General features: G+C 40.4%; 2 protein-coding genes across 4 annotated transcripts in view; one reads left to right on the top strand and one right to left on the bottom strand.

The window, feature by feature from the left end:
* Window positions 1–1088: 1088 nt before the first annotated feature.
* On the bottom strand, window positions 1089–5874 carry slc6a19b (solute carrier family 6 member 19b). Its single transcript, XM_056381445.1, has 12 exons — window positions 5676–5874; window positions 4675–4815; window positions 4455–4592; window positions 4173–4354; window positions 3978–4088; window positions 3612–3724; window positions 3390–3518; window positions 3136–3292; window positions 2808–3012; window positions 2570–2729; window positions 1574–1736; window positions 1089–1469 (listed from the first exon to the last, which is right to left on the bottom strand). Exons 1-12 carry the CDS (start codon window positions 5872–5874, stop codon window positions 1329–1331), a joined length of 1839 nt encoding a protein of 612 aa, XP_056237420.1. The 3' UTR covers window positions 1089–1328.
* A 1416-nt stretch (window positions 5875–7290) lies between these two features.
* Window positions 7291–25546, top strand: part of fhod3b (formin homology 2 domain containing 3b) — an 86687-nt gene continuing 68431 nt past the window's right edge. For all 3 annotated transcript variants that reach the window (XM_056381441.1, XM_056381442.1, XM_056381443.1), the window contains exons 1-3: window positions 7291–7535; window positions 13607–13713; window positions 20105–20169. In XM_056381441.1, the coding sequence (XP_056237416.1) occupies window positions 7371–7535; window positions 13607–13713; window positions 20105–20169 (337 nt within the window). In that variant the 5' untranslated portion in view covers window positions 7291–7370. The remainder of the gene's footprint in view (window positions 7536–13606; window positions 13714–20104; window positions 20170–25546) is intronic.

The raw sequence follows: 25546 nt of genomic DNA on the forward strand, positions 1-25546 counted from the left end.
CTGGTGAAGCTGTGGGAACAATGTGGCTTGTTTGTTTAATAAAAAGCCCTTGTATAAAGCGGCATGATATCACGCTGATAACAGAGGCAGTTGATTGTAATACAAAGCGGCGTAAATAAGGAACCCAAGGAGTGAAAGTGTGATAGTGCACATGCCTTTTTAATTTGATACAGTTTACATTACTGATATTTGCACACAGTCTGAGTTATTTCAGTCGACAGTAATAATCAAACTCTGCTTACACTGCATTTAAAAACATTGTGGAATTCCTTATCAGAAGCAGTCTCAAAAAAGACTTCTGTATCATATTCATCAGACACATCTATTATTCCTCACTGAAAATCAGAACACAGAGTAGAGTCATAAGGAACACTTAGTGTGATTCGCTTTACAAATTAGAGGTGAATGCAGAAATACAGGGAATTTAAAAAAAAAACAACAAAAAAAAAACGATGTGCATCTGATTTAATCAATATTTAACTCACTTCTGAAACAGTCCACACTGTTAACATGTCACAACAGTGACTCCAGCTGGACAGAAAGGCACACTGTCATTACATGGCTTCATAGGTCCAGCTCCCCTCTGAGGCAGAACCTCCTCCCAGTCTCAAAATTGAGTTGTCTGATCACATGATGGTACACTATAGCTCATATAATACAAAACCCTACTAAAGAATCCACCCTCAACAGGACTCTGCTGTAGAAATGAAAACGCTAGATTTGCCATTAATCAGTTCCTTGTAGTAATTAGACAAAAAATACAAACTTGTTTTCGAAATATACACATTTACCAAAGTCACACCCAGAGTTACGGGGTCCAGGTTATACATTATAATAGCCATTAAAAACATAAGCATTAAAATTTTCATGACACTTCAGAGAGGTGTTATCTTCATTCCATTATATTGTTTTTATGATGTTTTTAGCCATGCAAGCAGCATTCCTTTAGCTTTGCACATACTCTTTATGACAGGTGCAACAGGATCTTACAGAGAGCCTTATCACTACTTGACAAAGAAATTACAGCAGAGTAAGCCAATAAGCTACTGTTGTGGAAGCAGTCTTTTATCAAACAAGAAAACAGACCAACTTTAAAGCAAAGGGGAAATGTTATGTCTTTTGAATTTTCCAGCTTTTCACTGCTAAGAAATAAGAGCTTTGCATAGTCCCACAGGTGGCTGAAGAAACAGGGAGTTCTGTTTGAAGAAAACTCTGCCTACTATTTTAAAATTGCATAGATAAAACTATATCAGTTATTTGAATTTTAACAAAGAAAATTAGGCTACGGATTTGTTCATTTGAATTTGGTCTGAGATATTGTAGAGGTGTTACTTGTCACTCTTCTTTGTCTTAATACATTTCCAGAGAGCAACAAAAGGTACAGCAAGACTCGGTATTCCTGCCAATATGAAGATGATCACATAGATCCAGACTGGATATGGCTTTTCCTCAAGTGTAGGAAATTTCTCCTACAAAGAGAAATTGTATTTTTGGAGTTTTTTTTATAGTACAGGACATTGTGTTTTATATTATCCATAATTCATAAATATAAATTGAATAAATTCATATTTACCGATTCAGGATCCCAGGCTTTGTAAAAGACCTTTTCAGAAACTTTAGTCACGAGGTAAAAGACCAAGATGAAAAGCATAATGAGCGGGCTGATGACTCTCCATGTTGCCTGCCAGAAGAAGTTGGGTTTGTGTCCAATCATGAACTTTATATCGTCATTGAACCTAGGAGGACAGTGACACATATACTGGGGTTGAGCAATTAATCGAAATATTATCTAAATTGCAATATGGCCACGTGCAATAACCAATTTGCAGGAGCTGCAATTTTTTAGTAAAGGTAAAATGTGTCACCGCATACCATAAAAATGATGATAAGATAACATACATGTTTGATACAGACCCCAGCAAAAGTCATTCATTCAATCATTTTTTTCCACAAAAAATTTAAATGACCATTCCAACTAAAATTGTGACTCATTTGCTATCGCAGTGGCTGTCAAACGATCTCAATATGATTTTTTTATTTTTTATTTTTTGTGCATATCGTTCAGCCCTTACACATATTGCATTGGTAAGAATATGTAGACGAATAAGAAAAATAATGTGCTATCCTTTTGATTCCATGACATATTATTTTCCTCTTATCCCTTAACTGGAAAAATCAATACCAAGTGATTATATGATATTGCCAGATTGAGTATGCTCAAAAAAGGTAATTCGGTTACAGTCAGTAGTAGTAGTCAAGATAAAAAGAAAAATAATTGACCCTAATCTAAGCATACAAGCAACAACGGGGTAGAACTATCAAAACTGTTCCTATAATGTTCACATCCTGCAGATAATAAAAAGTTTGTCTAGACTGGCTTTCATTGTGTTACAGCTCACAGCTTAAATTTGTTAGTTTTCTTAGGGACTTCATTGTCCCCAGGATGGAAAACTGTCCTTGACTTCGCCACCGCACAGTATTAAAAACAACACTAGACATTAAGAACATGATTTTAAAAGATATTAAAGAGTTTACAAAACAGTAAACAGTTTTTGTATTTTAATATTACCTGTCTATCCCATATATGTAAACCACTGTGACCATTTCGCAGAAAGCTACAACTAGCAAAGGGATGGATCCTCCATAGATGTCAAAGAGTGAAAGCCAATAGGTCCCTGAGCCTTGGAGAAATATTAGACCCACCAGACAGCAGAGCATGCACGTTACACCTGAAGGAGAGCAAAGGATTGACGAAATATACTCGAACACCTTGTTAATTGAAAATGAGAGAACAGATGTGGACTTACCAGTGATAGCCTCTTTTGGCCATGTCTTAGGGAAAACTTTGAGGTCTTGCAGTGGCACTAGAACTCCCTCGATGTTACCAAACATAGATGACAGGCCAAGACAGAAAAGCATTATGAAGAAAAGGACGGCCCACACTGGTGATAGGGGCATCTTGGTGATAGCCTCAGTGAACACAATGAAGGCTAAACCAGTTCCCTCAACTCCCTAGGCCGAAACACAACACAGCGTTATAGTATAGAGAATTATATGCATCATTTATTTTACACTAAAATTGAAGCTGCTGCATTGGTGCATAAATAATCTTACTCAGATCTGCTGAAATCTTACCTCACTGAGAAAAGTATTCAAGTTGCAGGTTTTCAGATCCAGTCCTTGAATAACCTCAGGGTGTGTTTCATTAAGATGTTGAACAACCTGATTATAGTTGCTGTCAGTGATGTCTCCCTCCGCAAGGTCAAACACATTTAGTAGTGCTACGATGTTTCTGAAAGCCAAAATTCATTAGGTTGAAGAGGTTTTCACAGTTGACTTATTGCTCAGGAAGGAAAAAATGCTGTTGGGCAAAGAAAGACATAATGTACCCAGAAAGACAGTTGTCAAATCTCTCTGTTGCTCTGAAGCCGATAATGGTGTAAATAACAGTTGCAGCGTAGACGGAGGTGATGCCGTTGATGAGAGAGATGGTCACTGCATCCTGTTCACAGTTGTTACTAAAGGAAAAAACGTTATGTTTATTTAGAGTACCGTACATATACCTGTAACTTTAAATGACACAGGCGTAATAAACAAGTTGACACACTTACTGCACTGAGTTGTAGCTGGAGAAGGAAATGAGACCACCAAAAGCCAGAGAGAAGGAATAGAAAACCTGAGCACCTGCATCCAGCCATGTTGATGGCTTTGCCAGCTCTTTTAACTGGAATAGTTAGTGTGTTAGAAAATTATGCAATTTTACTTTACCTCTCATGAGGAATTAGGGTTTATGGTATTTTTTAGATATAACAGATAAAATGTGTTTTTTAAAAAAACAAACGCATTAAAAACAATCTTGGCTAAAACACGTGTCTATATAAAACATTAGCATCGTAATTTTCAAACAGCATATATTATAAAATACATTTAAACAAATGGGTATTTGGTACATTCTTATCTGTAAAAATGCAACTTACATCTGGGGTGAAGAGAAACTTTATTCCATTCAAAGAGCCTTTCAGGGTCAGTCCTCTGATCAGAAATATTGTGAGCACCACATAGGGAAGGGTTGATGTCACATACACGGCCTTGGGAAAATAACATATTTCCAAAATTATTGTTAAGATGAATTAAAAAATGTCTTTAACCTTGTAGGAAGAAATGTTCTGTACCTTCCCAGTTGTCTCAATCCCACGAATGATGCAGACATAGAGCACAGACCATGCACAAATATGGCATAACAGTATCCACCACTGCAGCCCACCATCCTCCTCAATTGTGGGAGTTGTGTTCAGGGTCTCCCTGTACCAAAAATAATCCACTGGGGAGCTCCTTTCACACTCTGAGATAAATCCTAACAGAATTTAACGACAATGTGTAACACTTATGTTAAAATCAACAGTTTCTAAAATCACTTTTCTTTCTGAAGTACAACACGATTGTTGTAGCACTACCTGTTAAATTGGTATTCGTGGGACATTGGCTCCACGGCAGAGGCTCTTGAAAAGAGTTGAAGAAATACCACAAAATCCAGGCAATGATGGTGTTGTAGTAGAGACTGATTGTCAGAGATACACACATGGATGCAATACCTGCAAATGAATGTTATAAAAGTTTTTCTTTTAAGGCATCTTTCCACTAGTTGTAGCAGTCATTGTGCAAAACCTTGCTTACCAATGCCAGTCAAATAAGGATGAATTGTAGCCCACACTCCAAAGCTTCCTCTTCTTAAACGTTGACCGATGGCAAACTCCAGATGCAGAAGTGGGATTCCTTCAAGGACCAGTAGGATCAGAAATGGTATCATAAATGCACCTGGAGGAAAAGCAAAGGAACTGTTAATATTGTCATTTTGACAATAAATCTGTCAGTTTTTGTCGTTTTTCAATACATCCTCAACTGTTTTTGACATCTAGGAAAAATCAGAGAACTGAGTACAATTTCTTTTTTCTGAAGAGGAGACAGAGAGACTTCATATTCAACATGAAATAGAAATAAATTTCATAACACATTGATGTTAATCATGCAGGATACACATGAGCACGTGCAGAGATAAAGACAGTGAATGCCGCCAGGTTTATAGTGCAATGTACACTCCATTCAAGCCTTTGCAGCACTTTACAAGGATTCCCTGACAGTCGGAGGGTATAAAGTTTCTTATCTGAACAGATCAGTTACAGTTCAGCTTTTTTAGTCTACACCGCTGAATGTGACTGTAGCTGCTTCTTATATCTACTGTTTAACAGATTTTACAAGGATGTAGTCATTGCTGCATCAGTGGTCTTGTGATACTGGTAATGAACTACCTAAATACTAACTTCCTGTATTCTATAGATCTCATCAACATACTCAGTTATCCTCGTAGACAAATTAAGGGTAGTTTGCAAAAATTTAACACAAATAATCCAATGTAAAGATACACAATATTCTAGAGGAACTTTCTTGCTCTTCTTTTTTCCTTTTTTTTCTCTCTTTTTTTTTTTTTAAAAAAGCAAATCAAAATGTAATCCCGGTGGCACGAGCAGGCAAACACATATTAGTATACTCTTAATACTTCTGTACTCTTCTACAAGGTCTGGATTGGACATAATGATGTATGAACTATTTTTCTTCAGCTTAAGCAGTGTTATTGAAAATAATCAAATATAGAATAAGTGCATGAAAGCATCACTTGCCTCCTCCATGACTCTGACACAGATAGGGGAAGCGCCAGACATTTCCGAGTCCCACACAAAACCCCACACAGGTCAGCATGTACTGGGCCTTGTTGTCCCATTTTGGTCTGTCTCCAGCCTCTTCCTCCTCCAGCTTCTCCAGCTGTTGATGGGACAATATCCTGTCCTCCAGGCCCGGATTGGGGAGTTGCAGCTTCATGATCTGTCAAACACTGTAGGATTGTAGTGATACAATAGTGCACTGTACAGTGTTGGAATGTAAATTGTAGCTCACACTGCGAGATGTACTGTAACTCTGTAATAGATTGACGACGTTGTGGTGTCAGAGAGCATCGGCTGGAGGTGTGCAGCCTGAGCAGAGCAAGAACACTCATGACAGTTAACTGGTGTCTTATCATGGGGAGGGGTCAGTGCGCAACGGTCACCAAACTTGACTTACATTTTTTATTGGATATATTGCATGGTAACACCCTTAAGAGTCAGTTCATCCAGTTCATCATCTACAGTTAGTGTAGAGTATGTAATGTAGAGTTGGGTATCAAAGGTCAATAATTTTATGATAAAAGAGAATTTTGTTTGTTATAGTGACAAAAACTCAGGAGTGATTTGAGTAAAGTATTATTGAAAAAGGTCAAACACCTGTCCCTATTCTAGCCATACAGATAGTTTTATTTGCCCAAATTTTGAGTTATCCATCTCTGTGATTGATATCAAGTTATGTGTGTATGTATCTGTCAACAACTATAACTTCTCCTATGAAGAATCAGTAACCAGTGTATGAAGGGTTAATAGATGACTGGAAACACAGTAGACGGTAACATAGCTGTAGTGATATTAAAAAAATAAGAAATGAACAAATCACATGTACAAATCATTCACAGACAGGTTTTAAACTGTTAAAAAATAAATGAAATGAAGACATGTTCAAGGTTCACTCTTCAGCATAGAAATAGTAGTCTTAGCCCACTACATCACGGTGTATTACAGTGTGTTATAAATCATTTATTGTCTATATACTGCTTAAATGCTAGAGGGGGTTCTGTTCTCCAGCTGTCTGTCATCTGTTTTTCGGCTATCTATCTATACTAGCTCAATTTGTCTATCTACCATCTACTGTATCTATCTAAGGTGTGTTTGCTGGTGTGTGCGTTGCTTGAGACACTGCAAGCTTCAGGGCAGTGCAGTTTTCTGTACTTCTCACTTTCGCCACTGGAGGCCGCCGTTGCGCCTGTAATATGAGCTGTGTCGACCGGCTGAGGTCTGGCTGCTGTTTCCCCTGGCAGAGTTTGTGCTTGAGGAGGGAGCCGCTTCCCATCGCTCTCACAGACCAGGCGCCAAGTGTAGCAGTCCCGTCCGCAGTCTGCCTCAGCACCTCAACCGCCCGCAATGCCCTTGGATACTGCCGCCCCGTTCATTTCCACACCGCTCTGACTAACCGTATCTCTTGAAGGGAGGTATCCTGGATCGTTACTTTTGGGACTCTTGTGTACACTGTCCTGCGTCCTCTGAGCTGCGTGAAGCGAATGGAGAAGGTCCAAGGATAACAGAGGGTGCAGGATTTTGCTACTGCAGAAGACCTGCCGGTAGTTCTCTGGCCGGGGGGGAGGGGGGGAGGGGGGTTTTGCGCGTCTGTCACAGGCTGTGGTGTCGCATCCACTATTTTGATCATCCAAAATAGCCTTGCATGGATACATCATGGCTACGTTTATATGCAGGGCACAGTTCTTAGATGATACTGATCCATTTAACAGCACCAATTTCCCTGAGCCCACCAGACCACCTCTCTACACGTTCAGGGAAGATATTCCTCTGATAAATCAGATTGCTGGAGTCCACCGGCTGCTAAAAGCCCCACAGAAGGTATGCAGTACTCTCTAGTCTCTTGATATTGCTTTGGTTCACGTTTCTTTAAATGGGTCTCATGAGGAGTCCACACCTAGAAAATTCTAAATTAATAATTAGCTTGAACATGTTGATGGGGTTACTAGCAAACAAACCTAATGGACCAATGATTGAGTCAGTGTGAAGGGGTTTGCTGATAGGCTATGGGATGCTGATGCAGCATCAACATATCTGTTAAACAATTATTGCATGCACAATGTCAGTATATTAGGCCTATAATAGGAAATTATAGAATATTTGGTGGCTTTAGGTGATATTGGGCTGAAGTAGGCACCCATTATTTGACCGAGGGGAGGCAGGCATCTGTTAATGTTTACCTAAACCACAACACTAATCCCCTTTCTGTTGAACCTGCTTTTCTTACTATTCATTATGTCCACTTTGGGAGCCTTTTCAAAATCTGGAAAGGTTTTGTTATTTTGTGTAAGAGAAAAGAAGCGAGCAAATAAGGGAACAGAGTATGTGGATGTGGTACACTGAATATATTATTAATGATTGCTTTACTTCTTGTTTTACTTCTACACTGAAAAATGTAACCTTTCCTCACTTTCTTCTTGTCTTAACTATGAAATAGCTGAAGGAAAAGAAAAAAAAACTTAATGGAAAAGTAGCCTACTTTGCATTTGTAGTATCATGAATGGGAATGCATTAAATCCATGTAGGAAACCACTTCTGCTATTGTCACTACACAGCCCCAATCAGAGTAGGTGGGGACAAATGGCCAGTTGGGCAGTTATTGAGAGATGGAAGATGGTAATTCCTGACCTGGATTGTCCTAGATCTGGGGATTTAAATTAGAAACCATCTGATCTCAACACAACTTCTGAATCATGTGTATCCAAACTGTCACAGCATATTTTTTTTTATTGTTTTGCATATTTTAGTATTTTGACCATTAACCATTTTGGTATATTCAGCTATTACCTTGGTCAAAAGCAAAATACATTTTTGCTGTGCATCCACATTGTTGTCTTTGGTCAGCTGCATCACGTCCGTATATTTATTCCTAATGCTATGAGAAGGTGATACAGTACACATTGTTTTGGTTGCAAAAGTTGGCCTTCCCAGGATCTACAACTGCACAGCCAGTGTTAAGCAGCTCAAAATAACTGAGTGTTCTTCTTTGGTACGGCTTAATTGCCCTGTTTAAGTTTCCCCCAAAGAAAGTCAGTGACAAATAATGGAAACGTAAAGCCCATTTTCAATTTTTTTTTCTTTTGTAGGCCTCTGAATGCTATATCTTGAGAAATGCCTGTTTCTCTCTTCTGATTAGACCATGTGCAATCAAACACATTTCCAAAAGGCCTCATCTACTGACCTTTCAATTTAAACAAAGCAAAGGGGCCACAGCATCTGAGGTTGAGTCTTTTATTGAGCATTCTTCTTAGTCTGGTCAGGAAGTCGCGTAAATAGAAAGTTAATTTGGGTCTTTCTTCATTCTGTCAGATCAGTGGTACTCCATCTTGTTTGAGTAGAGCTGGTAAGATAAGTCATGGAAGCCTCAGGATGCTGTGGATCACCACAAGCCTGGCTCTCATTCTGCAGCCCACTCAGCCTGACCAGCAGGATGGGATGGGAACGCTTTCCACTGTTTGAGAGAGGAGAGGGAAGCGGGTAGAATTAAAAACACAAACAAAGAGCTGATGTACTTTGCACAGTCGACTGGTCTCAGTTTAGCAGTGGGCCAGCTGGACCACAAACTAGACAGAGAGAGAGTACCACTGGTAGGCTCCGCAGTGCCTGGTTAGTGAGATTTGGTCACATGGACATTCGTGGTTAGCAATAACTTGAGGGAACAGACCTTGTGCTTTTCATAAAGGAAAAAAAGAATAACAATCAGGTGGATGACAAGACTGCGTCACCACATTTGAGCAACAAGTTCTCTGATTGACACCTTTAAAAGTTTGAAGAAGGGACTTTGGTGTGACCCTATAAAGACCTTTGACAACAGACCTGTTGTCTTTGAGCTCTGTCTCTATGGTGCAGGTCATTCTGGTATAAATAGCACACTGCTAACACATGGTGCTGAGGGAATCAGAACAGCTTGCATATGCTGTATCCTGGGCTGTTCCTGTCAGTTTCAGTCTGCAGTCTCAAGAGTGTGTGTGTGTGTGTGTGTGAGTGTGAGTGTGAGAGAGTGAGAGATTGGGTTATACATGGGATGGCACCTGTCAGTTTTGAGCATCAAAAGCCATTATGTAGGGTTTAAATTTGATAGCAATAAGAAGTCACATTATAGATCTGTTGTTGTGTAGCAACAACAGCTTTGTCAGGGCAGCAGGCCCACATCGAAATCATGTTTTCATCCCGTGGCCTTTTTGAAAATGCCATCCCACCATGTGTCATAATACAGCATGTAATGTGTTATTGCAATAGTACTGGTGAATGTTCTGAAAGCTTGCATAAAAATTTAAACACTTCTCCCAAAATAGACCATTTGTGATAAAGAGAACAGCTGCAGCATCTTTTCTATTGCTACTGTCGATGGAAAGTATAACTAGTCATCCACTACCTGACTCAGCCATTTGATTTTGTCATGAATAATACATTGTCCTTGTCAGATGACGTAATGTGCATGCTTTTCAAAATCTGTTGGAGTTATTCCAAATCTACAGTTTTTGTCAGCACAAATCAATAGATCAGTAAACCTTCATGTGCTTTCTCCTCTGTCAGTGCTTTATAGTTTGTGTCTCGGTGGCCTTGAGGCCTTGCATCAGTTTGCAAAGCAGAAATCAAGGGAGGGAAAATGTGGCTAAGTCTTGGAGAATGGACTCTCACTTTACCAATTTCAATTTTTGGGCCGGTTGTTTTCCTGCATTTTTTCTTAAGAAATTACAGAGTCCCATAATGAGAAGTTATGTTAAATGCTGTAAAATACAGGTTCCTCCTCCATGCCTGTCAGAGCTCCTTTGAATTCTTTTACACATTGTTATGCAGAGTTGAGGTTTTGCCGGTCTCTGCATTTTGGAGGGTTGTCTCAGCAGAGGGCTCCTTGCAGAAGAATGCAGCATCTGTGGACGGACTCATCCTCTACATGCTTGACAGGAATTTAAGATTACTGTTGTGGTTTCTCTTTCATGCATCAAGTGTGTTTTAATGTGTTTTCAATTACTTGCCTTCAGAGAAACACCGCAAATACCATCCTCACCTTTATCAAACAAACTCTAAGCTTTTAAAGTGGCTTGGTGTAATTCCTCTTGTTTGATTTGGAGTCCGGTGCAGTTTACAGGTTGGCTTACACGGGGTTAACATTTGCACAGAACTATGCACAAGAGTGTTGTTGTTCTTATTAGGTTATTATGAGTTTCAAATGTGCAAGTTGCACACAGTATATGCTATCTCATTCCAGATGTCTTTCCCTTGTGGAAGACAAAGACATTTGGAGTGAGATAGCAGTTTTAAATTGGAAATTGCATGGTGTTTATTTTTAGTCCTTTCTGCCTTAACTGCCTGCCTGGTCAGTGGACCACAGTATGGTGGTTGAAGGGAGAGGCCAGACCTCAGTGTGTGAGCAGAGCACTTGTGGTTACTTCTCTGGACTTGGCCATCACAGGGCCACCGTGGGTTCAAGTCCTGGGCGGGGGACAGCTAAGGAAGCCTCTGCTACTGCTAATCTCGTAGCACTGTTCCTGGATTAAGGGCCATTTATGTACATCAACCTGGCCTGGTTATACAGGGCAAAGACATGTAATCAGTAGTCCAGGTTGATTATATAATGAGAACCTGAAGTGACACCGGTTAGAGGATGGATGTATTGATACATGGATGAGATAGATGTACAAATGGGAGCTGATTAATAGACAGACTTTCACTTCACATAGACTTCACTCAGACTTTTCTGCCTTTTTTGCTTTTGGTCTGTGAGTCAAAGCCTTGTGTGGGGGAAATGCATTTCTTGGTTTCACAGTTAGCTAATTACTAGTTACAGCTGGAAATTCAGCCCAATGTTTTGTCTATTTCAGGTTGTGAAAGTAGCGTATAGTTGCTCTTTTATCCAGTCCATGAACTTCAACACTGCTTAAAGTATAATTTAAAGAGCTATAAAATCTGCAATGATTAAAAAAGAAAACAAAATAGTGAACTGAACTCAAAGAATAAATCTGATTACCGTTCACAAATTGAACGATAAATGATAATTGTACCCAATGCTTGCAGAATTTTCTTGGGATTGTAAATGGTATATTTTCTGCTCGCAGAAGCAGCAAGAGCAACAGCATTTTATTTGGACTAAAAAGGGGAAAAAGAAGAAGTAGTAATGCAGAGTTAGAATAAGCAGTGATGACACTGTGAACACCTTAAAGAGACAAATATAGAAGGACTCTTCATTAAATTGACAAAGTGCATATTTTTGATTCAGACATTAAGCAGACTGCTGGTGGGAAGGTGGGGAAAAAACAGACAGCCAGTGTAGAAATTTTTCCGTAGTTTAGTATGTCACAGGTTAGGTAGGTCCTAGCCACAGGTCAAAATATGTGATTTAGTGTGTCTTCTCCTTCATACTACATTTCATATTACTGTGACACCCATTATTTCCAAAGGCATGTCGGTTCATAGGAATAGTTATGTCTGGATTCCCTGTCAGTCCAAAATCTGTGCTGTAATCTGGAGAAGCACTTGCTTCCCCCCTCTGTTTGTGTACAGTACAGCTTTGTTTGTTTGGCTCCTGCTCTGTCTACTTGTCTCCCTTTCTCTCTATCTCTGTCTCTTTCAATCTCCCTGTCTGCCTCACTGTAAGAACATCAACAACAACCTTAAATGAGACTTGTCACTGTCTTCGAAACAATAGGATTTCTTGAGCAATTAAAGTTTTTGTCATATATTCACCACATTTGCCTCATGTATCTGTACAACTATTATATTTCCAATAATCTTCTGGTTTACTATGCATGTAGAACAAACAAGGCATTTCAGAGAGAGAGAGAGAGAAAGAGAGAGAGAGAGATTTGGAGAGACAGTGAGAGTTATCCTAACCAACCACATGTTCCGTTTCAGCTCTCAAATATGACACAGTCCTTGTGTGCTCTAGTGCAGTAATACAAACAGAGTGGCTGAACAGATCAAAGCCATCAGACCCGTAATGTCTTTTCCAGCCCTTTTTTCCTCCACTTTCAATTAAGTCACTGTTATATGTCGGAGCAAATTGAACTGCATCAGCCCCGGCAATAATAATAATTTGATGAACACGTGGTTTTAAAAGTAACATATATGTTTGCATGTATTGCATGTCTTTTAAGAGACAAAAAGTCTTGCAGGCTGCTGATTCTAGATGGGTAAATAGTAATAAATAGTAGTATATAGTAATCTTTGTTACCCTGCAAAGCACTCAAAGTGGGCTGGCGAGAAAAGACAAATTTATGGGCTTCAGTATATTTGTGGACTGTACAGTATGTTGTTGTTTTACACACCCTGACTGTTGATGGAGCAGAGCAGTGCCGCTTTCTCCACTTAAGTCATATGTTTGCCCTCCTGTAATGGTATTTGTTTTCCTGTCCTCTCCTTCACTGTTGGAGCCGTTGTCCTGCAGAGCTGACAGCCCCTGAATATAAATAGGTTAATATCTCCAATTTGGAGGTCAACCAGACAAGTGAACAGACACGCTCATTCTTCATCTCCTTGACCAGAGTCAGCTGATGACAACCATTCAAGACCAGACAAATCATACCTCCTCTGCAAAATCATCTCGTGTGATGATAGTTTATCGGACAAGGAGAGCAGGGAGATAAGAGGCACCAGACTGCCAAGCTGCTCCAAATCTGCATGACTTCTCTCCAACCTTGCACAGCTCGTCATTGTAGAGCGCTGACAGGAGTAGATAAAATAACTTTCTATGGTCCGGTGCGGACTAGACATAAACCTTAAAGGCACTGTGCATTTGGCCACTGACCCATAAAAAGAGCAATGTTGTTGTGTTTTGTAAACAACCAGGCCTCCAAATGGCCATAAACATCTACTTACTTTCTGTTCAAGCATTCTTCGTACATGAGTGTTGTAGACTAATCAACGTTTTACTGTGTCTTCTCTTTGTTTAGCCCGATGACTGTGCCCTTCAGCTGTCCCATAATGGAAGCTACCTGGACTTGGAGTCTACCCTGGCAGAGCAGAGAGATGAGCTGGAGGGATTTCAGGAGGAAGGAGGGTAAGATAACCGTCATCTGTGTCTCTGTTTCTCTCCGTGTCCTCACCACTGCCAAACTTTAAAAGCAATTACATGCACACAACATACTGAAATGAAAAAAAAAACAGTCTCCATTACTGCACTGAAGTTAAACAAATTGAAATAAATTTAGATACCTCCATAAAAAGTTGGTCGTATATTCTTTGAACATCAAAAGGTGCCGTTGGGATTGATGCCAGAGCAGCTGAAAACACAAGGGGGACTGGCACTGTCTAGCAGGTGGATACTCTCTAGACCCCAGAAATAGTTTGTTCAAGTTGTTGTGGTCAAATTAGATGCAGTGACCCAGAAATAAAATTGTATTATTCAAGAGTAAGTGACTTGAAAGTTTTTGATTACAACAATCTGGCTTTTAAAAACACCCCAAACATTTTTCTGCTTTAACAAGTCAGACATAATCAGAACAATGTGATTACTGTTTTTGGAGAGAGAGAGAGAGACATATAAATCCAGGCAAGATAAGAGGAAAAAGATACAGTCTTTAAATTCTCCGCCATGGGGATATGTATTAATATCCTGCATGCTATATTCCTTTGCCTAATTTGATTCTATTACAGCAATTTCAATCGTAATGACACCCATTTTGTTCCAGGATGAATTAGTGAAATAATCCCTTTTCCGGGACTCAGCTGATTGAGCTCTCCTGCCCAAAAGCCTCTCTCAGGAGGTGGGTTGGTCTGTTGAAGAGCAGAGGGGACGAGCTTTACCCCACCTGAGGGACTCTCCATTTCAAAAGCCTTTCAGAACTTTGGGAGTTTAGAGGAAAAAAGATAATATTAAAATTATCAATTGAAAACCATATTCACTTATTTCGCTGTGAATCAGTCACCAAATGTCTGAACTCGTATCTCACTAAACCAGGGCAGATTATTTTGATTGAAGTTTGATATGTTTTTATCACTTGTATAGTCGTTTCCAAGACCATTTTTGTAACAAACTAGATGTCTCACAGTTTCCTTGGCATTCATCCATCCACATCCCTTAAAATACCTGGCCTCCCTGGCTGAGCGGCAGGAGTGATGTCATCTAAACCACTTATGAAGTGTACACACGTCTCATGAGTAATCTCCCTCATCTCTACTGAATGTTACCTCAGTGCTCTCATTAGAAGTGGCCAAACTACAATTGTACACTCCTACCATACAACCCTCAGCTTTTAATTTAGCTGTATTGTTTGCCCTGTAATATAAAGTTAATTGAGACTTTGTCTTGACATAACTCCTAGACCTGGATGAAGAAGAGAAAGGTTTATAATTGTGTTAGTTTCATTTCAGTTTCATACACTTTCTTAGGCCAGTTACTTTATTGACTCCATATGTTTTTTCATGTACTGTGGAGTATGTTGATATATCATTCATGTGCCGCCCACTTTAGATGATCACAAACCAAAGGTTGGCATGAGCGTTCCTGGTTGGCTGGACCACAAACTTGTATGGATTTATTTGTCTAACTTGGAATTCATAAGCTGCTCTCTGGCTTGGTGTTTCTATTGGACGTTGAGTGAGCTGTCCTTTCCCAGTTCCATCTGAAATTGTTAGGAGCTTATGGGAGGCTATTGAGAGCTGTGAGGTTAAAGTGGTCCACTTCTTCTCTCGTCGAAGAGCGAGCCTGCCAGGGCTTGTGTTGTGCCAGCTGGCACAGGCTGGTATGGATGTGTGTCATTAAACCCACACAGTGTTGTCTGAGGAGGCTGGAGGTGAAGGTGGTTAGCCAATTATTTTGTAAAAATAGGGCAGTTCTGCTCGCTGGCTTTTTAGGGTGCTGATTACATCCCCCAAATGCTCAGTCTTGTTGATTTGAAGATTATTGAGCTAATAAAAGGTCTGATGAGGCATTTCACCTTTACTTGTTCCATTTTATTTTTGTTTTCACTCTCCTTTTACTGCATAAGATCTGTCAACAGCAGTCTCCAACTCCAAAACATTAAACCTACAGAAAATAATTTGTGTGTTTCCCAGTTTTTTTTCCTGAATTTTACAAGTTGATGTCAAAGTAACACCCCAACACTAACTCTAGTTAACAAGCTTCAAAATGGTGCTTTCATTATTTTTGCTTTCAGCCCAGCCACCTTCCTTTTGGAAAAAGAATTGTACTAAACTCATATACTACCCGAGTGCCTGAGCTCTCCTGATCATTGGCCATTGAATCCATCTGTAATTGATATTAATGGCAGGTTACATTCCTGAGGCGCCTGTGTCATACCTAGTGTCTTTACAATCAGATTAAAGTATGATCCTCTGACAGAGCGCTGCAGAGCCAGGAGATATCCATGTCACAGGAGCTTAAGGGCCATAATCACTTCCACACTGTGTTATGAAGCTCAGCTATAGGAGATTGTGACTCATAAATCCCCTGTCCCATCTCTGATACAGTCTCCCTTCAAGTCATAAACTGACCATCCACCCTAAACATGTGCTCAGACATATCTGCATAGTTTTAAGTATAGTCGGTGTGTCACTCAGGTTTCTGGCTGTGATAGATTGATTGACCCCATACACACAATTTCCTGCATTTGCAGCCCTAAGCCGAGATGGAGTATGGGGGTGGGGGGGGGGCATAGTTAGGATCAGATGGCCTGACATGTGCTTACAGACATTTATAGCCCTTGAATATTTTCGTGGATTACATGGATTGAAGAGCGGGAGCTCTTTTGGAGCATTTCAGGGGAATTTGGGTCTGATGTTGTTGGAAAAATGTTGTATTGAACTCATGTGAGGACTTATGTGTTGGGCGTGATGTTGTTTTTGCTCAAATATGTGACAGTGATTGGCAGATGATGCATAAAGTTATTCTTCAAGGACATATTCCCTGGCTTGTCTTTAGAAGATAACGTGAATTGCTGTTATTGACTGACATAATTGATTCAGCATGTGAAATGTGTAGCTGCCACACAGCACTGAATAAGACACTTTCACTGAAACTTCACTGCCCTGTTACACACAATACACATCCATAAGCCAACAGTTTTTGTGCTGAACATGCCTTTCTTAGTTTTATTGCGTGTTCTTGATGTGTTCGACAACAAGTTAGAAGTCAAGCATATTAAAAACCAACTGTTCTTGCTCTGTAGGCCTCAAATATTCAAAGTTTCTCATCATATCCTTTCATCTCCTGTTGAACAGCTCCGCTTTCATTATTTTCATTTTTTTCTGACCCACTTGGACATTGTGTCGTAGACTCTCACAGCACACAAGATTTTCATTTGAGGAGAAAAAGCGCATTTGAAAAGAACCAGAGGAATTGTCAAACACAGTACAGCTTAAAATTCAAGGAAGGAAATAAAACACCAGTTGTCCCCTCTGTTTGCAGAGCAGTTTAAGGGTATTATTAACAGAATAGAACAGCTTGCTGATTGTTCAGTGTGTATGTGTATTTGGTTGCGTGTGTGTGTATGTGTGCGGATGTCTGGGTGTGAGACCTGGTCAATGGTTAGTGAAGCAGCCCCTCGGAGGAAAATCTACCCTGTGGATAGTCTTAGCCTCATTCTTCAGCCTCTTTACCCCACCTGGCTCACTCGGGCACTGCGGGTCCCTCCACACATACTGATGCAGGAGGCTCTTGAGCTGGGGTGCTCACCAGTAAGTGCTGAGTCAGTAGGCCTCTGTGGGGCCTTATTGTCTGGCATTAATTGGTCTTCAAGGGGAAGTACTGGCTTTACTGTAGTCCTGGTATGTGTGTTCACTCTCTGTGGGTACACATTTTGTGTTGTTTTATAAACAGGGCCAGTAATGCTGCCTTAGATAAAGCCAGAGAGGATGGAGCTGGCAGGCATCCACTGGTCCAGTTGCTGCTGCTCTGGGTATTAGGATTAAGACAGAGTTTTATGAGGGTGCTGTACAACAAAATAATGTGGGGTATATAATTGGCAGGTACAGTTGTAAAGTATCCACAGCTGCATTCCTGTATGTAACATTTGATAGGCAAAGTGTTGGTGATAAATATCAGATTCATACTATTGAGAAAAGGTTTATTGTCCACTCCTCTCCATGTACAGACTGAATAAAAATGCCCATATGTTTTCATTCAATTTTTTTTATAAATGAATCTAATTTTGACAAGTTGCTTTGGCGAATGCTCAGGAAGTAAGACGTAAGTAAGATGTAATTGTTTTAGGTAATGGTCAAGTTCATTCATTTCACGATATTATTAAAAAATAGTCATGGTTATTCAAATGATAGCAACGGAGGTATTTCAGAGACATGATGTTTCACATGATGAATCAGATTTAATAGAAGCTTGGTTGAAGTTAATTATACAGTACCACCACTGTGGAAGAAACCACAACATTCTGGCACAGAAATACACAAGACCAAAAGAGGACCAAGGAATCCAGTAGGTATTATATCCCAATATGTGGCCAATTTGTTATTTGGCTGACATTCTTTACAGTTATGGTTATTTCTATAACTTTGGGCTCCACCTTCAGCACTGTCTGTGGGAGTGTCCAATTTTCACGTTTAATTGGTCAGGGGGGGTCTGAAAACCTCACTTATATTCCTTGCACGTTTGTTTAATTTGATAATGAGCACGTTGGCCTGCATAGCCTCAGGTCTTGGTTAAGCACAGGGATACTGTTGCAGCGAAGCAGAGAGAAAGCAGACGTTCGTGACAAAATGGCTCTGGTTTCCCATTTGCCTCAACAGCATCACAGAGGATTAAGTTCCTGCTTGCCGTCTCATCTCACCACTGAAGGTCCATGATGACAGATGTTGCTCCTGTGTCACCTCTGCTTGTTGCTGGATATTATATATTTGATAAGGAGTGAGCATATACAGACTTCCCCCGCCATGTAATCTGCTTGTGTGCATGTCAGCGCAGTCTCCCACTGACTGGTCGGGGCAGGAAAGATGTCAGTATGTCTGTCTGTCTGTCTGTCTGTCTGTCTGTCTGCATGTGTGAAGCAGTTATGTAGTAATGCTGCTTGTTTATGGTGAGGCAGTAGTATGATCTGCCTTCTGTGCTGATAGGCTTTTACTCTCTCTGTCAGACCCACTGCTGCCTGATTGTCACTGACAGTGACAGTCTGTTGCTGGCGCTACGCCAGTCTGAACAATCACACAGCCTTTGTGCAGGCGGCATAAAAGCCCATTTGTCAGAGAGCTGAATTGGGGGGGTGTTGTGCAACTCTACCTGCTGAGCTCTTGTTCACAGTTGTGTCTACTGGGTTTGTTTGTATGCTTCTTTAGCTAGCAGGGAGGTTAAAGGCGCAATCTGTGAGTCCAATTGTAAACAAATGGGTGGCCCCAGCACCAAAACTCAAAGCACTGGATTGAAATGTGCTTTCTCTGTCAAATGAATTGAGATGACATAAAAAAAACAAACTAAATCAGAGTCATTATTCTTTCCTAATGTTGTTATAGGTTTGTTTACTTTTTGGGATGTAAACACGGGCAGAGATGTTTAATTATGACTGGCTGATAAACACTTGGCTGATTCCTGCCTATTAAAAACACATCAGTGAGCCACACTCGCACTAGATGACTTGGTCCTTCTATACCATGAACATGAGCAGTGTAGTTTGTTTTGGGTCACTCCCACATACACTGCTCTACTGATGTAAATACCCATTTGTTGGTTTTGGTTTTTTTATAGGATTTGTTGACACTACTTGCCGTATCCTTTTAAAACAGCAAATTTTACAGACTAAAGACTTAATACACATTAGAGACTGGCCTTCTAAAAAGGCAAATTATCCTTTGTATGGCTACAAACTACACACTGCTCTCACATTCACTTTCACAATTGAATGGAATTGAGGTGCATTGTTGTCGTCTTTGTTTGGGATTGTCATTCAGACATTGTAAGCAGTTGACAGGATAGTGATAGGGTCTTGGCATATCTCCATTAATACAGGAGGCGGAGTTGACCTCTGACTTGCTCCCATCCTTCATTTTCACCTACGGAGACCTCTTCCCCATTTCTGCTCAGTGACCTGTTCCCTGTTGTGCTCAAACTGCAAACATTGAAGGTTTTCTAGATGAGAATGAAAGGTATAATTTGTTGAAACAGAATTTAGCTTGAAGATCATTTTGCACCTTTGAACAGTAGCCATTCAGCTACATTTTCTTGTCAGCACTTGTCAGCCTCTGGCAGATTGATGGCTGCCTTAGATTCAGAGAGACATTCTGTTTCTTTATCTTGATACAGTGTGTGTGTCTGTGTGTGCGTGCGTGCGTGCGTGCGTGCGTGCGTGCGTGCGTTTGTGTGTGCACTACCCCTATACATACACACACAAACACACACACACACACAAATTGAAATAATCACAGTAAATAAATTGCAAAAAATAATTTACGTAATGTCCATATAACATTTCTCTTTCCCTCCATTTTCTTTTTTTTTTTCTTTACAGGAGAGGCAAGAAACACAGCATTATTCTTCGAACACAGCTATCAGTCAGAGTTCACGCCTGCATTGGTGAGTAATAAACTGTACTGTAAACTGTGCATTTGTCACATTTCACTCAACGGTGGTCAGTTTGTCTTCCTCAGTCTCTATCACCAGAGAGCTAAGGGCTTTAATCGCCTCTATTACCAGTGGATTATTTTAGTAAGGTCCTTGTTGAACTTGCACAGTGGCAGTTTTGGGAAACAGCCTAGAATCTTAATTTGAGTGAGAATTAACAGCATTTCAACAACACTCAAACAGAGCACTGGAACAGAGCAGAGACTGAAAACTTTTTATGAGTTACTGTGTTCTGTCACTTTGTTTTATTAGGCTTCCTGGTGTCTTTGAGTAATGTGAGGGAACTAGCACAAAGAGCTGAGTGAAAACATATGCAAACATGTATGCACGTGGCATGCGTGCAGACATACACATATACACACAACGTGCTTATCAGAGGTTGGCTTTCGATTAAACTGAGGATGCTAACAGGCAGAGCTTTTACTAAGTGCTATGTACTCAGTCAGTTTTTGGCTCAACTGCTTGTTTTAGGCTTAATTTCCCTACCGCTTTCTGGAACTTATAAATAGGTGTTAATTATTCTGTTACCTTGTTTAATCCATGTAAAATGTACGGAATGGACACAAGCTCTTGTAAAGTAATTTGCCAGAGACTTAAAGGGAATCTTAACAAAGGCCACTATGGTTGTTCAGTAGCAGGACATGGAGAAGCACACGTTCTCACACAGAGACACACGGTGCCTCCTTTACAGGCTTCAAGTGCAAAAATAACCCACTGCCTGGAAAAGCTATTAGGTTGTAAATTGTCAGATTTTAAATTTGCTCGTTTTTCTCTTGTGCAGTAGAAGTCAACCAAAGGCCCAGACATTTTTCACTTGAATGGAGTCACAGTGATCTGAGAACTATCTCTGATAGTCGTCTCTGGTTATTTATTCTACCTACTGGTGCATGACGTGTAATGGAAAGGTTTGAAAACTCCAGTGGATCTTTTATTGAGATTGTTCTGTCATGACAGCTCAACTGTTGGTGAGACACACAAGAAATGAGGTCTAGTTTGTACATGTTGATTGTGAGGAGGATTTCTCTTTGATGCTCTCAACACTATAATTATGTAACTGATACATTAAACCTATCATATGTTATATAAGCAGGTTTTTCAAACACTGCTAAATTGCTGTTGTTAATAATATTGCTGGGTGATTTTCCCTGATTTTATAACACTGGATTGCCAAAAGACATTTCCAGTTTTTGCCTGATGTAACAGGTAACGTGCTGAACATGGCCGTACTTGTGTTCACTTGGCTGGAGCTTGTCCACACACTACTCTGAACTGGCTTTACCTTATTCTCTCCTCCTGCTGGTGCTTGACTTAGCTTAGGGGAGTGGCAGACAGACTTGCTGCTCCTCTCTAAGTGGATGATGACCCTCTCTCTCTCTAAGTTGACAGCCACCTGTTGCCCTTCTCTAGTCTCCCTCAGAGACTGCCCGCGTGGCTAGTTGATTTATTTCCTCTAGGCGAGGTGGTCACTGTTACTGTAACTTGTTCAGACATTTGAGCCTAATTTTATCTGACTGGAGGGCTTACCTCGTAGCCCTATGAGTGCAGAATTACTGGGTGATTTTCCTGCTCCACACAGGAGATAATTCGTTAGTCTTTCAAAGACAAATGGCGTGGTATTCTTAAGGCCTCCACTTGCTGGGTATTAGGGGGCTGAGCATTTCCCTGCTGTCAGTTCATAAAGACCAACATGTCCCTAAGAGGAGCCCCCTTATTGCCATACTCTTTTGTTTTTCCGTAATGAGAGATGTTATGCAATGAAAAAAAAAAGCTGCACTCTCTCACAATAAATTGCCTTTGGAGAATAGCCAGTACAAAATGTACAGAGGCATCAGGGTGGCTTTAACACTGTGATTTTCTGGATCTCTGGAAATCTTTGAGAAAAGCTCCTTTTGTTTAAGTCGGACAAGCTTGAACTAATAGCACCACTCTTGTGCTAGCTTCAGGTCAAAGGACACTTATACCAGTGCTGTTTGGATAAGAGTTGTTTAGTGTTGAACAAAACCTCCCATTCTAAATGTGTCCTCACTCACAGATTGAGTGCTAAATGAGCACACCCACGTTGTTGATATTTTGTTTATCCCAGAGGGCTCCTCCATGAACATGAGTGATGAGCTGGTTACAGTCGTATATGTAATCTGTGTCATTTAGCACTATTTTGTGGAAAATCCATTGCGTGTATTTCAAGTTTTAATTCAGTAGTACATAACTTTGTTTAGGTTCTCTGGCTTTTTTGGTTTCCTTCAAATTTACACACAACAGTGCTCGCCTTCAGTGTGTATGTGTGCGTCTGTTCGCCAGTGTGCATGTGTCATGAACCACAGCAAGACCTAATCCAGGCTTCCCTAATCATAGTCATTAGTCCTCACACACATATGGCTCTGCGCGGACCAGGCAGAAATCTTTGCAACAAAGTCAGTGGAGGAAGGGAAGTGCTCGCCCAAAGAGCTAATGGCTTATTAAACTGCTTTTTACCGATCCACCTCTGGCACAGTGATTTGTTGTAATCACACAGTGAGGCAGTCCAGGCTTTTTTTTTTTTGTGTACTTAAACTGCCTGTCAGGGACAACACAACGCTTTATCTACGGGTGTTCTGCACAGAACGTAGCCCCATTAGCTTGACCTGTTTTATAACCACTGACCTTTAGATGAAGCCTTAATTTTGTCCATTGTGGCTTCCAGTAAGAGCTCAAAGGTCAGAATCAATGCTCCCAGAGGACGGATGTGATGAAATGTACATGTAAGAGATATGTGCCACTGTGTTGAGGTAACTCTATATGCATGTTATACAGTATAACAGGATTAATGCTGTCAGGGAGAAAAAAAAAAAAGGAAGTGTTTTTGTCACTAGATTTGATAGACGGTTTGATCTTTGTTTATATTTGTTTGACCAGCACTTTAGCCTGGGATGTAGAAAATAAACTCAACTTGTCCCTCTCTGCGTGTCAGCATTGGCCACAGCCTGTTTATATTGTTGAACTGTTATTGTTGTCGGTAGACTAGATGTGGTAGCGAGGACCTGATTAAAGCAGCCTTGTGCTCATTTTACTGTTGTCTACAAGTACAGTAGGTCCTTTTTATATGTGCCATTTTGGTTCTGAAGTCGCCTGAGTCGCCGCGATGTGATGGTATGGAGAGTTTGAAGACAGGGAGAGAGACGGAGAGAGAGACTACAGTTTGGGCTGCACAATGTTTAAATGGGGATACCAAGTTAAGAATTAACAAATGTCACATATGTTTTGTAATCTTCAGCAGCTCTTGCAAAGTAAAGACTCCAAGCTAGCTTTTGAAGAGTTTATACAGATGGACAGTCAGAAGCTGCTCCACTGGCAATTAATAACATTCATGCAATGCTAGACTAACATTTGATGTGGCAAGTCTATCAACTGCAATCCAGAAAATTCTCCTTTATGCCTTGAAAATCATCCTGAGCTCTGTCGCTGTTCTACTCATTCAAATCATTTTATGTGGAGCCAGCAGTTACACATCACAGATTAGTGGGTGGAACAAGCATTGGGTTTTTTCTTTTTGGGGTTTTTGGGTTTTATTTATTTATTTTTTTTTTTCAGTTTATAGCAAGTAGTAATTATTCACAAATGTAAAACTCATACATTTGAAAGCTGACATTTGTTGGTAATTCCCCTTTAAGAACAGGTTCATCTGTCAACACATTGATCCCAGCTGAGGAGTGACAGCTGTAATCAGAGGTGGCACATTCTTAGTGGATTATCTGACTTGTCTTTTACAACCTCTTATAATCCAGGCTCAGGGCATGATTCATTGTGACCACTGTTGACTTGTGTTCCTCTTTCGTGCTATAATTTTGCCAAATTGGTAGTTTTGATCGTCAGGTTGACAACTGACAACTCTGTGGTTGTTCAAATGGAAGACGATGAGCAGTGAATTCTCTACGATTATCCCTCTGCAAACCACGTAGGAAGATAAGTTCCTGGCAGTTAACAATATAACTGTATGGAAAGATACACAGTCACAAGTGTGGGCTTTTCGATGCATGTTTATCTAATTAATGCTTAATGTTGTTATGTGCGTGTGTCTGTGTGGGATGTGAGCACATTGACTTAAGACGATAACTTTACCTGCCGGGTTATTGTGGTTCCTCCGACCACAGTGTCTTTTCCACACACTCTGCCAGATCTGTACTCTGTACTAAGCCATCTGCACTTTTGTGAGCACACATAAAAACAATTGCAGTCATTATCCTACTTAATTATACCAAAGGTTATGGGCCATGTCCAGTTCTCTAGATCAGCTAAAATGAATTCAGGGAGAATATTAAAAATCTATTCATACATACATACATACATACGTGCTTATCAGGGTAATAATAAAAATGTTACAGCTCTGTCCTTAGTCTTTGTCAAGGTATCTGCATACAGAGGATCCTCTGGTTTGCACCACACTTGGAGTCACATTAAAGCAATCAGATCAAATATCTAGCCATGTTTCTGTGACCGGAGAGTGCCAAGCAAGTGGAGAATAATTAAAAACATTCATATCATGTGGCACCTGTGAGACACAGAGGAAGATCAGATGGCCTGGTCTCTCATCTCCTTGACTTCCCTTAAAGAGACCCCAAAATGGGATCATGGACTTAGAGTCACCCCAGGAGGCCAACCTAAACAACGCAGTGCCAAAGAGGAGAAATGTGAGGAAGCAAACATCTTGGGGAGAGGAAAGACAGAGGGGGGCTTGCTCTTCAAATCACAGCTGATAGCAAAACTAGATCAGTGGAAGGTTTGATGGTATCACTAACCTCACACTTTTCCTCGCTCTGTTTTTTATATATACTTAATGTTTGGGCACGAGCCCAGCAGCCCCATGCAGAGAGATATCATCATAGCTTAGGTTAATGCTTCATTTATGGGCAGACAATGTTTCCTCTCATTTTGCTGCTGTGCCCTCACAACTAAAACACAGCATTTTCCGTTGTTTGGTAGGATTACGGCTAATTGTTTGCTCTTTTGCAGATTTGCTTCACAGACTGTACAAGGTTTTAGACTACTAACATTAATTTGTGTAAGCACTCTCACATGCTCATGTTCACATGCACACACTCATGCAAAGGCGTGCAGATATTAAGAAGCCATCTGGTTCCAGTTCTAAGGCCCCTCAGCGCTTCTCCTCACCCGTTCAAAAAGAAGAGAGCTATCTACGTTTTCACCCAAGAGGGGAGTATTTTTTTTTCTCTGTATGTTTATAGGACAGAGGGAGAAGGGTGAGCGTGCAGCCTGACCAGGGGACAAAACTGTTTTCTTGTGGACAACTCGGGATACTATGTCCTCATTATCGAGTTTCAGTGCTGTAAATAAT

This window comes from Seriola aureovittata, chromosome 7 (assembly GCF_021018895.1).
Source record: "Seriola aureovittata isolate HTS-2021-v1 ecotype China chromosome 7, ASM2101889v1, whole genome shotgun sequence".
NCBI lineage: Eukaryota > Metazoa > Chordata > Actinopteri > Carangiformes > Carangidae > Seriola > Seriola aureovittata.